Source organism: Tyto alba, unplaced genomic scaffold, assembly GCF_018691265.1.
Source record: "Tyto alba isolate M040663 unplaced genomic scaffold, T.alba_DEE_v4.0 Super-Scaffold_34, whole genome shotgun sequence".
Taxonomy (NCBI): Eukaryota; Metazoa; Chordata; class Aves; order Strigiformes; family Tytonidae; genus Tyto; species Tyto alba.
In genome coordinates, this window is record NW_024881309.1 from 3,926,917 (window position 1) to 3,941,820 (window position 14,904).

At 56.7% G+C, this 14,904-nt stretch overlaps 1 protein-coding gene across 1 annotated transcript; it reads left to right on the forward strand.

Moving 5' to 3' along the window:
• The first annotated feature begins 8,949 nt into the window (after nt 1-8,949).
• NKX2-6 (NK2 homeobox 6) lies at nt 8,950-11,180 on the forward strand. Its single transcript, XM_042801440.1, has 2 exons — nt 8,950-9,070; nt 10,600-11,180. Exons 1-2 carry the CDS (start codon nt 8,950-8,952, stop codon nt 11,178-11,180), a joined length of 702 nt encoding a protein of 233 aa, XP_042657374.1.
• The last annotated feature ends 3,724 nt before the right edge of the window (nt 11,181-14,904 follow it).

The window sequence follows — 14,904 nt, forward strand, 5'->3', positions numbered from 1 at the left end:
CCCGGGGTCTTCCCCACGCTGACACACACACACACCCCCCCTGGCTCTGCAGTGGGGCCACGAGCCTCGGGACAGGCTGCTGAGACAGGGGGGGCAGTGGCCCGCTGCCGCGTCTGTTGGCTATTTTAATGGCACGAGGGGAAATAACACAAGAGTTGGGTCTCTCCTCCAGCCAGAGCCGGCTCCCGGGCCATGTTTAAGCCAACCGAATGGCTCCCGAGCGCAACAGCAGCCCGTGAAAAACTGCGCAAGGCGAAAATAAATATTGTGAAACTCCCGGCCGTAGAAACCAGCTGCCGAGAGGCACATCTGGCCAGCGCGGCACGGCACCCGAGGGACCCTGTCTGCCCTGTCTGCCCCCTTTGCTGGGGGCACGGGGGGCGGGGAGGGGGGGGGGAGGATGCCCTGGGTACCCCCCGGCAGCAGCCGTGCGGTCCCCGCAGCATCGCCGTCCCTCTGCTCGGTAACCTCATCCCCCTCTTAACCGAATAATGGAGTGAAACCTTAGCTCTGCTGCTCTCAGCCTGAAAATAAAACCCTCCAACACAGCGCAGGCTCCTGCTAAGCACCACGGGGCTGCCTGCACCGAAAGGGGAGTGGGTACCTTGGAAATCCCGTTTTTATATAAAACCAGGGAGTGTCCGTGTGGCACCTAGAGCAAAAGGCTCCGGGTTTGGGCTGGAGGAGGCAGCAAACACCGCAGCAAAGGCACCACCGTGGTGCCTGCTGGCCCCGAGCGCAGCGGAGCTGCCGGGCCGATGCTGGCGCCCGCGGGCAGCGGGATGCCTGCGATTGTTAGAAAGCGATGCTGTTGCTTTTTAAAGGCCAAACCAGGGCAAAACTCATCCCCGCGACGTGAAAAATGGATGAGAGCAAACCCTCTCGGTGGGGGATAAATGTCACTCCCCGTGAAAATAGAAGCAGCGAGGCGGGCCGGGCGCGAATAGCGGGGATTTGTGCCCGTGCGAGAAGCAGAGGGTGGGGACAGCCACAGCGGGGTGGCACCTTGGGTGCCTCTGTCCCGAACGCGGGGACGCGGTCCAGGGCTGGGACCGGGCTCCCAGGGGACCCCGACTCTCCCAGCCATCGGGCCAGGACCCGCGGAGGAGTTGCTAACCCTCAACAGGCACAATTCACACACTTGTGTTTTTAAGGAGGCTCTTCCTTTTGGCAGCCTTTTAGTTGAAAGCGGAAAATTACACAGCTCACCCTCGGAGCTGATGGCTGTATCATTAATCATCTTTTTTTTCTTTCTTTTTTTTTCTCTTTTTTTTTTTAAAAAAAAAAAAAAAATTCCAGAGAGAACACCACAAACACAAGCACCAAATGGGCTGCTCGGGTTGACCTCCAATTGCTTCAGCACGTATTTCACTCCAGCTCAGGAAGTTGCTCACAGCCAGTTTATATGTTTTAAGGGTGGGTAGATTGACAAATAGGAAATCTATGACATGTAATAGCTGATAACACATGATGCATTTCCCCCTGCCCTGTGAATTATTTGAAGCTGCATTTTATTTAAATATTATCATGCCTAGGATTTCAGTGTGGCATCCACAGATGACATCAGAGAGAAAAAAATTAAACAATTCTCCTTATTTTAAGAGCTTATTTAGTCCAGATATTTTAAGTTACGTTTTTGGCGCAGCATCCAAGCGATCTTTCTTCAATCTAAATAAATGTCTCCCATTTAAAAAAAAAAAAAAAAAAAAGGCAAAACAAAACAAAACACAAACCCAACAGATGTGGTGAGCCCCGCAGTTGTTCCAAAGCAGAAAGCAAACCCGAGCACGTTTGCCAGGCCCCGTCCACCCACTTAACCGAGCCTGTCAAAACCAATAATAAAGAACACTTGCGCAGTGCTTGATCTCTGCAAACCGCCGGGCAGCTTGCGACGGGGACGTACGAGAGTGTGGGGTGGAGGAGGAACCCCTGGTTTTTTAAATGAGGATGTTGAGGTTTGGGGTTCGGAGAGGTGAAATTGGGAGGTCAGGGGCTAACCAAGCTCAGATTTTCCCCGAGCCTGCTCAGCCTTTCCCCCATCCTGCACACCTTTTTGAAACCCCCTCTCTTGTGCATCTGGGAGGACGAAGGAGGATTTTCCACCCCCACTTACATGGCTGGAAGGTGGGGGGGGGGGACGACGGGGGACGGGACAGAAAGGGGGGGCACCACACTTCTGCAATGCATTTGGGATGCTGCTTTGCACGCTGAGAATCGAAGAGATGCAGACCTCTTCCCCGAGGAACGTTTGCATCCCAAACACCCCGTACACTTCCCATCATGTCTCAGCCCCATTTCCCTTGCCATAGCCAGGGGTTCTTTTTTTGGCTTGTCACCGTGCTCACAAGCCCCCCCAGCCCCCTGCTCCCGAGGGGCTAAATAACCCTTCAGCTCCCTACTAACCCAGCCAGGAGCTCCGCAGCCTCGCTGCCCGGCCAAGCAGCAGGATGCAGCTGCGGGAAGCCCAGGGATGAGTTTGGGAAGCTCCAACCCTCGCAGAGCTGCTGGTGGGTGAGATGATGGACTGGGCCCCCGCTGGGACTCACTGGGAGCTGTGGGGAAGGCTGGAAGGGACCAGCACCAGTCACCTGCAGTGTTTCCTGCTCTACCCTTACTGGTCAGCAAGCTGCAGGCTGATGTACTTCTGGTGTTTGGTTTTTTGTTGTTTTGTTTTGGTTTGTTTTTTTTTTTTTCCCAATTACATTTTCCCAGCAGCTCTGCTCCCTGCCCAAGGCGCTCAGCCACAGCTCTTGTGCCATCTGCCGACCGAAGGCCGATGGGTCCGTGGCCCCTCCACGCCACAGCACCCAGCACCCAGCACCCACTCAGCCTGCCCGCACCCATCCTCTCCCCCCTACCCCCAGCAGCCCCCCAGGCACCTCCTTCCCCCGCCTCGTTCCCACCGCCACCTCCTGAAAACATCCCCGGGAGTTTGGCTAAATCCCAGAAAACCCAAAGATGAGAAAATTCTGCTCCTTGGTCATCCCCCCCACCCCCTGCAGCCACCCAGGCGGCCCCAAGGGCAGAGAAGGAGGGGGGAGAGGCTGCCCCCCCCGGCTGCTTTCCGACCCGTTTTTGCAGGGAACGAGGGTAGAAGCAGGAATGTGCTAGCCAAAATGTCCAGGTGGAGAATCAGAGAATACTTTAGGCTGGAAAAAAAAAAAAAAAAAAGCTTTAAGATCATCAAGTACAACCATAAATCTAACAGGGCCGAGTCTAAATGGTGGGAAGGGGCAGCCCAGAGCTGCGACCCTCCGCGGGGAGACTCTGCCCTGGCTCAGCATCTTCGGGCCAGACGCTGCCGCCGGCGCCGGGCATGGCCCCAGCACAGCCCTGCCAGGCCATGCCCAAACACAGACGTTTGTCTGTCCGGGGCAAAGCGGAGGGTTGCACGCTTCCTCGCGGAAATACGCGGGGGAAGGAGCAGGCAGCCCCCATGGTTCGATGAAGGCTGCTCCCTACAGCTGTCTCCTTAGAAAAAGCGACAGACAAGTTACCCACGATGTGATTTTGTGAGTGCAAATTCTCTCCATCTGCCAGCACTGGGGGACACTGAATTATTCATTATTTCACCAAAAGAATCCCTTTTAAAGATAACTCCCCAGCTCAAAAGATGGTGAGAGCACTTTTAACACCGACCAGTAATTTAATCTCCCAAACGTGACACAGCAAACCCCCAGGCCCCAGCAACTCCTGCCCCACTGCTGACCCACTCTTTACCCGCGTGGGTAAAGGAGCACGGGGGGATTCCCCCACCCTCTTTTTCAGTGCTCAGCTTTGGAATTTAAAGCAAAGCTGCACATCTTCGGTGTCCAAGCAGAGGGCACTGCTGTCTAATGATTTGAGCCAGGGCTCTGCTGCAAGGGTTTAGTTTAAGTCAATCCCAAAGTCCTTCTGGCACAGAAAACCTCTCCTGCTAGCAGACATTGCTGTAGCAGCAGCTGAGAAACGCTCTCTTCATCTAATCCCCCTGTTTTCAACAGGTTCCCCCAAAATATGGTAATTTTACAATGATAAAAAAAATATCATGATTAAACCCAGCCCAAGAGAGCAGCCAGGAGCAGAGCAGAGTGCTGGGGAAGTGTTGGCCTGTCTCTCAAGGGTAAAAGCTGACTAAAATGGGGGAAAAAGAGATTAATAGAGAGCAGGAGATGACAGCCTGCCCCAGTGATGGGGTTTCAGCCTTGCACCTCACCTGCCTGTGTTTTGTCACGTCCTGATGCCCTTCCACCCTGCCCTCACCCTGCCCGCACCCTGCCTGCACCCTGCCTGCACCCTGCCTGCACCCTGCCCTCACCCTGCCCTCACCCTGCCTGCACCCTGCCCTCACCCTGCCTGCACCCTGCCCTCACCCTGCCAGCACCCTGCCTGCACCCTGCCTGCACGCTGCCCTCACCCTGCCCTCACCCTGCCTGTACCCTGCCTGTACCCAGCCCTCACCCTGCCTGCACCCTGCCCGCACCCTGACTGCACCCTGCCTGTACCCTGCCTGCACCCTGCCCTCACCCTGCCCTCACCCTGCCTGCACCCTGCCTGCACCCTGCCTGTACCCTGCCCGCACCCTGCCCACACCCTGCCCTCACCCTGCCCTCACCCTGCCCTCACCCTGCCTGCACCCTGCCTGTACCCTGCCTGTACCCTGCCTGCACCCTGCCCTCACCCTGCCCTCACCCTGCCTGCACCCTGCCCGCACCCTGCCTGCACCCTGCCTGTACCCTGCCTGCACCCTGCCCTCACCCTGCCTGCACCCTGCCCGCACCCTGCCTGCACCCTGCCTGTACCCTGCCTGCACCCTGCCCTCACCCTGCCCTCACCCTGCCCTCACCCTGCCTGTTCCCTGCCTGTACCCTGCCTGCACCCTGCCCTCACCCTGCCTGCACCCTGCCCGCACCCTGACTGCACCCTGCCTGTACCCTGCCTGCACCCTGCCCTCACCCTGCCCTCACCCTGCCCTCACCCTGCCCGCACCCTGCCTGTACCCTGCCTGCACCCTGCCCTCACCCTGCCCTCACCCTGCCCTCACCCTGCCCTCACCCTGCCTGTTCCCTGCCTGTACCCTGCCTGCACCCTGCCTGCACCCTGCCCTCACCCTGCCTGCACCCTGCCCTCACCCTGCCCTCACCCTGCCCGCACCCTGCCTGTACCCTGCCTGCACCCTGCCTGCACCCTGCCCTCACCCTGCCCTCACCCTGCCCTCACCCTGCCCTCACCCTGCCTGTTCCCTGCCTGTACCCTGCCTGCACCCTGCCTGCACCCTGCCCTCACCCTGCCTGCACCCTGCCCTCACCCTGCCCGCACCCTGCCTGCACCCTGCCTGTACCCTGCCTGCACCCTGCCCTCACCCTGCCCTCACCCTGCCCGCACCCTGCCTGCACCCTGCCTGTACCCTGCCTGCACCCTGCCCTCACCCTGCCCTCACCCTGCCCTCACCCTGCCTGTTCCCTGCCTGTACCCTGCCTGCACCCTGCCCTCACCCTGCCTGCACCCTGCCCGCACCCTGACTGCACCCTGCCTGTACCCTGCCTGCACCCTGCCCTCACCCTGCCCTCACCCTGCCCGCACCCTGCCTGTACCCTGCCTGCACCCTGCCCTCACCCTGCCCTCACCCTGCCCTCACCCTGCCCTCACCCTGCCTGTTCCCTGCCTGTACCCTGCCTGCACCCTGCCTGCACCCTGCCCTCACCCTGCCTGCACCCTGCCCTCACCCTGCCCGCCTCAGCCAGCGCAGCAGAGACGTGGCCTTCATCCTGGATCCAGGCAGAAAGCGGTTTCTCCATGAAAACTTGCTAAAGTTTCAAAGTTATTTTTATCCCACAGATTCTGAAAAGAAGCACATTTTTCTGCTTTTTTTTTTCCCCTGGTGTTTATTAGAAAGCCTTGGAGAGGGAATCTGCTTTCCCTCACCCGCCTGCAGCTTGCTCTCTGCCATCACTTCCATTTTCTCTGCTTTTTGTTTTATTTCACTGATGAAAAAGGACAAAAAGTAGCTGGGAAAAAGGAGACGATATAGAAAACCCTTTTAAGTTTAGTTTTAACTGCATCAAAGCATTTTCAGACTCCTTAGAGATGTCTATACACGTGCTCTGTGCCTGCAAACCCCCTGTGCACCCACCTCACTCATTATTCCCTTTATTCCCATTATAGTCCCATTATTCCCATTATTCAATATTGCCATTATTCCCTCACTCTGGGTACTTTAAAAAAACAAATCTTTCGGCAGGGCAGGAGGGCTGGCTGGGGAGGGCTGGCTGCCCCATCGCGTGGCAGAGTCGGGTTTCCAGGGCCTCGGATGCTCCTCCGACATCGCATCGGGATCCTGATGTGTCCCGGCGATAGCTGCCAGAAATCAGATACTTTGGGAGCCACGGTTGTGCTGCTGCCATAGAAATCCTCCCGTTTAAACGCCCAACAGCAGCTAGAAGCAGCTTTCTCCTGATTTCATCTAACCTAGTTAAAAAGAGGAGTAATGTCCCTGGAGAGCTGTAATAAAATTAACTTGCCAGTCAAAAAGAAGCTGGTGATTTATGATCGTTTGTGATAGATCCTCTTAGTCTTCTTCCCAGAAATCCCCCAGTGGCCTCTCGCTGCCAAAACGCAGCGGCTGAGCGCCGTGGTCCATCCCTGGCACCGAGGGAAGGGCCCGAGCCCGACGGCCGCGGCACCGGGAAAGCTCCCGGGCACGGGGCAGGGAGCGGGGCCGGGGCTGAGCCGACTCAGCAGGCAGATTTTGCCTGGGCGGCGCCTGCGGAGATGATTTCCAAACCCCATCCAAGTTTCTGGATGCTTCAGAGGCCGTCGCTGCTCTGCGAGCGAGGGAGGGCTGGAGGCGAGCCCGCGGGGCAGACGGGGCGGGATGGGGAGCAGCCAGCACAGCCCCACGGTCGCTGTGGGGCACAAATCCTGCCCCGCTGCCACCTGCCCTGTGTTAAGCTCCGTTTTCCTTCCCTCTCCCCTTACTCAACCCACTCTGTGCCGCGTCGCTCCGCAGATCCTGAGAGCCAAACTCCAGCCTCTCCATTAATCTCAGCCGCTCCGAGTCATTAGGGGCGGATAAAGCTACTTACCCCAATTCCTTCCTGCTCGTCTCGATCCCAGCCAAGCATTTTACCTTGGCGCCGGCTCCCTCCCGCCATCAACAAGCCAAGGTGTAATGTTACTCTCTGTTTGCTCTCGCCTTTTGGTGCCTCGAGTCCCAAACAAGCCATTTAGACGTGGCAATGAATCCAGCCTGGGCCCTGGGGAGAGGCTTTGCCAATGGGGCACAGCCCCGGCCTTGGAGAAGGGGTTTGGTGGAGCTGAATTTTTCCGTGGGGAGCACGGCGAAGGGCTGTGGGGGACACACAGCCACCGCGGTGCCCAGCACGGGCAGGAGGCTCCAGCCCGAGGAGCTGGGGCTGGTTTAAATGAGCTGCAGTGTCGTTCCTATACGGGATTAGAAATTTTGGGGTGGGGGCATCAAGTGCAATAGCCAAAATAAAAGCATCTTTTCAGCGTGCAAAAGTCACCCTGAAAAATTTACACTCCTACCAAGTGTGAGGAGAGAAGGATGAGGCCCGCAGCGAGGGATGGCACAACTTGAAGCCATCTCAGAGGCGAGCGAGTGCTCTCTAGGAGCACAAATGGAAAGAAAGCACTTGAGCAGGGCCTGGGATTTCCCCCCACCAAAGGGATTTAGCAGATGCTGTCGAGGGGGCTGAGCCCTTGGCCTGCAAAGGCCTCACCACCCACTCCAAAACCCTCCCGGGGAAGGTGAGCTCCGTGTTTCTCATGATGTGTTCCGTCACAATTCCCACTTTACACTGGAAAACGAGGCACTGACTGCGTGCAGGGATGTCCCACAGGCGTGAATGCACACAGAGCTAAAAACACAGACTCCAGGGACTGGGAATGAGCCCAGGCGTTACACAGAAACGAGGACCGACCCCGTGGGGCTGTGAGCACTTTTCTCCCCCAGCCACTGTATTTATTTTCCCTCCTGTTCCAGCCCCTCACTTCCTTGCTTGCATTTGGGTAGTTTATTTATTCAGCCTCCCCTAACAGTCCGGTTTGGCTATTTCGGTGGTGCGAGAGATACCAACCCAACCCAGACAAAAACTAGCTTCGCTCTGTCAGGGCTATCAGCAAACACCAGCCCCTGAGGCCGGCTAGGAATTTTAATTGAAATAGCCGGTCACTGGGCTCAGATAAGGCCCAGCACCACCCCACGGCCAGTGGGGCTCCTCAGTGCCTCCCCACTGCCCCACGGAGCTGCCATGACCCAGCCCCGCTCCCCAAACTCATGGGGGGCGTGGGGGGGGGGGGGGGGGGAGGTGGGACTCTGGCCCAATTCCATGCCCCAGCAGGGCGGCGGGGGGGGGGTCTGCCAACTCAGTGCCAACCCGCCAAGGCAGCTCTGGGACAGACTGGGGGGAAAGTGGGGCCCAGTGGTGCTGTTGGAGGGCAGCCCACCTAGGCGGGGGCTCTCACAGCATCCCCCCCATCCTCGGCCCGCAGGAGCTAGGTGGTCCCTTATCAGCCCTTATCTCCCCAAGCCACTCGCTAATGTGACCTTAATGGAGCTAAAATCGACTTGATTTGTTTTATTGCAGTTTAGCCCAAATCCCCCTCCCCTTCTCACTTCCCCTTGTTTTGGAAATACAGAGGGGAAGGGGTTTGGCTCCTTCCTCGGGAGTTGAAGGGGGGTCCAGAGCATCCCGGGCAGCAGGGAGAGCCGCACCACCCCCCCCGCACCCCCCCTCTGCCCCAGGGGTACCGACCCGCCTTCCCTTGCTCCCCACAACCCCCGGGGACCCCCCCAGAGCCCAGCCCGGGGGTGGTGCCTGGCCTGGCGGCAGCAGGAGGGTGAGAGGCGGGGAGCGGGGTCCCGGAGCGCACAGCCTCGCTGCGGGCACGACAAACCCGACGACCCCCCACCCACCCCCCAAACCCCAACACCCCCCCCCCCCCCGGATGATGCTGCCCACCCCCTTCTCGGTGAAGGACATCCTCAACCTGGAGCGGCCGGGAGCTACCGGGGGACCCCGCGCAGCTGCCCGCACCCCCGGGGGGGAGGACGAGCCACCGCAGCCGCGTAAGTGACCCACGGGGCTGGGGGGTGGCGGGGCCCGGGGGGGGCCCCACGGAGCCGCTTTCGTTCCCCCGGGCTGGAAACCCGAAGGCAGCGGAGCCGCCCGTTGCATCCTCGCACCCTCCGCCCACGATCCCGCCGATGTTCCCCGCGGCGGGCCATGGCGGGTTTGCTCCTTTTTTCCATTTTTTGGTTGGTTGGTTGGTTTTTTTCCCCTTTCCCACCCAGGGTTTGGGTTGTTGGTTTTTTTTTTTGTTGGTTTTTTTTTTTTTGGGGGGGGGGGGGGGTGTTGTTTGGGGCATTTTCCGGGCAGCCCGGCGAGTCCCGGCGCATCCCGCCCCGTTCGCCCCGGCCGCCCTCGGGGAAACGAAACGGCCCCCGCCGCGGGGAATGGATATAGCAAGTTTGGGGATTTTTTTCTGCCGAAAGGCACAAATCGCCGCCGTTTTCGATGACACAACCCCCCCGTTTCGATGCTCCGTGAATCGGACCGAGCCCGGGGGCGCGGAGCCGGGACCGGGGATGCTGCTCCTGGGCGGCCGCCGAGGGGGGATCGGACGGGCCCCCCCTTTTCCCCGCGGCTACAACCCGACAAAGTTTCCTTTGCTCGTGTTTTCCCCAATGCCCGGCGGCTGCAGAGCAGAGAAACGGGGAAACCAGTAGGACTAGAGCCTGAGCACTGGGGGGAACTGGGATAGGGAGCCGGGGAGCCAGAGAGGGCGAAAGCAGCCCGGGGAGGGTGACAGGAGCCCGGGGAGAGCTCCCCGCCCGCTTCGTACCTGCAGACGGAGCCCTCCAGCACCCCTATTTCTCCGCAGCCCCCACACAAGTTCCCCAAGCCCCAGCTGTGGCTGCCAGGGCACCCGAGCACATCCCACCAGCCAGGGAGTGATCGCTGTGCAACACCCCCAGCTAGCTCCCCTGGGACGCAAAACCCCAGCAAAACTAAAAAAAAAAAAAAAAAAAAAACAACAAAAAAAAAAAAAACAAAAAACAAAAAAAACAACAAAAAAACACTACTTAACACTACTTTGCCTCTTCTCTCCAATCTAACAATTTTCCCTCCTTTGTTCCCAGCCCCACCATTTTTCTGGTTTTGCTCAAATTCAGAGAGCTGCAGGATTCCCCTTTCCTCGGGCGCCGGAGGTAAAGCCTGCCGGAGGTCTGACTGCAATTGCTTCCAGAGCAGGGTGGTGGGGAAGGGGATTTGTGTTTTGGGGTACTCGAGCGTGCAGTGTACCCCACTTCCCCTGTGCCCCTCCAGGCTGGGGCTGCCACAGGGGCAGCACCCACAACAGCACGGACCGAAAGGAGGCATTATGCAAAATCCATATAGCAGTCTCATTCCATCCAAAAAAAAAGGGAATTTTCTTGAATTCCTGTTAAACATCACAGGAAAGTTGATATTAAATTTATCAATTATCAACCTTTCTCTATCATATACCCAAGGGGCCCTGTTCCCAGTTCATTCCCTGCTTTGGAAACACACTCACTGGGAACAGAACCAGACTTGGGTCTCACTTTGCTTTGAGTTTTTCTTGCTGCAGGAAAATGTTTGCTCGCCCACCCCTTCGAGGCAGACGAGAAGAAAGCCGACCCCTGCCAGCACCCCAAGCCACGACAGCGACGAAAACCCCGCGTTTTATTCTCCCAAGCTCAGGTATTCGAACTGGAGCAGCGATTTAAACAACAGAAATACCTCTCAGCTCCGGAAAGGGAGCACCTCGCCAGCGTGCTCAAGCTCACCTCCACGCAGGTGAAAATCTGGTTCCAAAACCGGAGGTACAAGTGCAAGAGGCAAAGGCAGGACAAATCCCTGGAGCTGGCTGCCCACCCGCTGCCCCCGCGCAGGGTGGCCGTGCCGGTGCTGGTCAGGGATGGCAAACCCTGCCTCGGGGGCTCCCAGCCTTACCCAGCCCCGTACAGCATCACCGCCAGCCCTTACTCCTATAGCTCCTACTACAGTGCCTATAGCAACAGCCCGTATGGTGCCAGCTACCGGGGGGGCTACACCGGGCTGCCCCCCAACGCCGTCCCCACCGTGAGCTTGGGCACGGCCGGCGCTGCTCAGCACCAGCCCGCCTGCCTGCAAGCGGGGATCAGGGTTTGGTAGGCGGCCGTGGAGGTCAGGACTGCCTGAAAAGCTTGGAGGAAAGCCCCCCCACCCCTCTCCCCCCTGCTCCAGAGCCCAGATTTTGTCGGGACAGGGGTCGAATCTGGAGGGTTCGGACATTCCGGACAGTGGGACGTCTCCGGAGCATCGTCCCCTCCAGGCAGCTCGCACGGTCACGTCTCCGCGAAGGCAGGTCAGGAGCGAGGGGGATGCTGCCACGCCAGCACTTCGGAGACCCAGTGACTGAGGGCATTTATTTATTTAAACACAAATGTTTTGGAGTCTGGCCCTCCCTGCTCCCAGAGGGTTTGATGCCACCGCATGGCCACCACGAGGGTGTGAACACTCATTTTCTGCCTAAGGACAGCTGGAAAACAGGGTCTGTGCACATCACTGTGCATTCACTTTTTTATGAACACTATTTAAAGCTTTCAGTTCCTCTAATCTTTAGAGGTACCTTTCTGTTTTATATTTCTTAATATCTGCCAGCACAGGTGTTAATTTCTGTCTTTATTATTATTAATATTATTATTTGCAAATAAAATCAAGTTAATGAAATTGTGTGTTTTCACTCTATTGCCATTCCTCACTTAGCATTTTGATTTTTCATACCCACAACTTGCATTTGAGCATCAAAATCTGACCCAAAGAAAAAAAAAATTAAAAAAAAAAGGAACCAAAACCAACAACAAATCAATCTTAATATGAATAATTAACCCAGAAAGATAATCACCTTGTAGTCCGAGCTTGGAGAGCTGCTCAGATTTAACCCCCCCCGACTCCTGGCGAGTGTTTTCAGCTCTCTGGTGCTGTTCCCTCACTGGTGCAGCGGGTTTGCAGGTACGTGGTGGAGCAGCTCCGTAGTTACAGGCTCACGAGGTGGGTTGGCATCGTCTGAATGACACCAACGCCACCGGGGCTGAACCGGGAGGTGCAGGATCCCCAACCAGGATCCATCGGCGTCAAGTGCCTTGCTGGATCAAAGGACTGTATGTATATTCATACGTGTACGTCTCTCTATGAAATGCAGGAGAGCTGGATGCTGTGGCAGTGCCCGGGGGTGATCGAAGGGGAGCACAGCCACCTCCCGAACAGGCAGCACAAATCCACAGCCTCACTCTTACAGAATAAACCCGGTGAGAACCTCGTTAGACCGACCCGCTCGTCGGGCTGCCCATGCCCCCTGCCCCAAGCAGGCTCTACTCGGATCGGGGAGGGGGCAAAACCACCCACAGATCCATGCTTGATGCAAAACGTTGGTTTAACAGAGATCTTGCTGCTACAAAGCTGAGATATCCCAGTGACGGAGCCAGACAACAACCGGCACACAACTCCCACCTCACGGGACTGCCCCCTCCTCCCTGCTCCTTTCCCAACAGCTTCTTATCCTCCCAGGGTTTGATGAAAAGAGACCTGCAGGAGGCAATTAAGATTTTATCTCTAATCGCACTCATCCCCATCACTCCGGTGTTCCTGCAATTTCCAAATGGGACATCCCTGACATCCAAATCAAACCAGAAAAACCTTCTGGGTGAGATAGCTTGCACGCCGTCCCACCACGCCGAGGCTTTGCAGCCCCACCAAGACCCTGGAAACGACTGGGGAAGGTGACAAGGTGCTGCTCCTTTTCCTCCCCTTCATCCACCCACACACTCAGGGATATCTCCCAAAATCTGGGGTCTCTGGCCTGGCTTTGGAGCAGCCAGGGGACTCAACTGGGTCCTTGTGCTGGGAAACGCTGCCAGCATCAGGGAAAGCCCCAGCAAACAGCGGCATCTCCGGTGCACGGGCTTACCTGCAAGTCTTAACAACTCCAAGGTTTTTTCCTTCGAGGTTCAGCAATCAAATAAGGCAAATCACATGAAACTCCCCCCAAATAAACACAGAAATCAAAGGAGGAAATTGTTACCCTTCCCAGCTCAGAAAAAAAAAAGTCTGAAAATGGAAAACATGAGTGTTGAAAGAATCATTTATGCCCCTCCATATGTTTTGGAGGGGCTTCCTGAAAGGGAAGGGGTTGGGATCCCGTGGTGTTTGCCAGATCCCCTCAGTTCCCTGCCTCTCTGCAGCACATGCCAGGGCTGGTGCTTTAAAATTCCCAGTTTGAGCGTAAATCCAAAATGACCCGCTACACCAGCCACTGCAAAACCAGCTTTCCCAACCACCCACACACACACAAACCAGCCCACATTTCCCCAAAGCTTTCTCCTGCACCAAAACTGCTGTCGTGGGCTTAATTTCTCACTGCTTACCAGCTATGGGTTATTTTCACCAAGCGAGCCAAGGATGCAGGCACTGGCAGTGAAGGGAAAAGGGATCTGACCACAAAAGAACCACGCAAAGAGGCTGTCCAGGGCAGACCTACAGACACCAGGAGATTTCACTAATGGATATGGTAAAGGTGTCACAGCCCAGCTGTTTTTGCAGGAAAATACTTAATTGAAATGAAATTATCCCCTTGGAAGGAAGTCAACTGCCCAGCTTCTGGGGAGACAAACCCTTCTGCCGGGTCTTATGTTCACGTCTTGGTGATAGACCCCAAAATAGTTGTGGATGCAGGACAGGCTGAGTGTCTGGGTGTGCTGTGGGGGGAGAGGCGTGTGCCGAGCTCCGACAACAGCGAGGGCAGCCTAAAATCAGCAGAGGTAGCATCTCTGCAGCGGGAAAATTGGCTCCCAAACTGGGCACGGTGTCCCCGGGGAGCGTCCCTGCACGGTGCTGTGCTCACAGGCACGCCAGCGTGGCTTTGGGCAATGTGGTTTTGGGCAAGCCCTGGTCCTGCCAGGGGACCCGCCGGTGCCCCTTGGGGCTCCCCCTCCACCCCAACCCCCCCCCGGAGGCACAGTGGGATGCAGATTAAGCGTTGGAGCGGGCAGGCAGGGAGCTATGGGGCAGCCCACCCACCCACAGCAGCACCTTACACCGGCTCCTAATCTGCTCTCCAGAAGTGAGGCCGGGGGGTTAGAGGGCCAGCGGCTGGGCCACGGCTGCAATAATACTCTTGGGCTCCAATCGCTTCATAAATCTTCCCAAATTCCCTTTCTCAGATTATAAGAGGATAATGAGGATGAATTATTGAAGCTACTGAAGTTTTCCAAGCATACAGTGAATGTAGGGGGACGTTTTCTAATGCAGGAGCATCAGCAGGTTAAAGGAGGAGAGAAAAGGGCAGGTTAAAAGCAGGGCTTGGGGCACGTCTGCACAACCTGCTCTGGGCTTTGGGATGCCGTAACCAAACACCCTCCTATAAAATCAACAAAGTCCTCAGGGTATTTCAAGGAAATCTATTGTTTCCCCTTTTTAAGGTTAAAAAAAAAAAAAAAAAAACATGCCTGGGCTTTTCCGGCTGAGAACGAGGGGCTGGGTTGGAGTGAAAGCTTTAGGAACAGAAGGGGTGATCAGTGCTACGTTATTCCAACAGCAAAAGGAGTTTGCAGACAAGGAGGCTATAGGGGAGTCACTGTATATACACATATACTGCTCAGAGGGTGCCTGCAGTTCCCAGGGATGCTGCTCAGCTGCATCCGTGGTGCCGGATCCTGCTCCCACAAGGCTTCCCCACCAGCTCGCTTTGCTTTAGGATGGGACAAGGTGATTTTTTAATCATGCGCTGCTCACCTCTGGGGGTGGGTTTCGCAGCTGTTTGTGGGGCGAGCGGGGAGTTATTTTCCAAACAGAAACTCTAGAAGAGCAACTACAAATAAAGTAGATACTCAGACAAAAA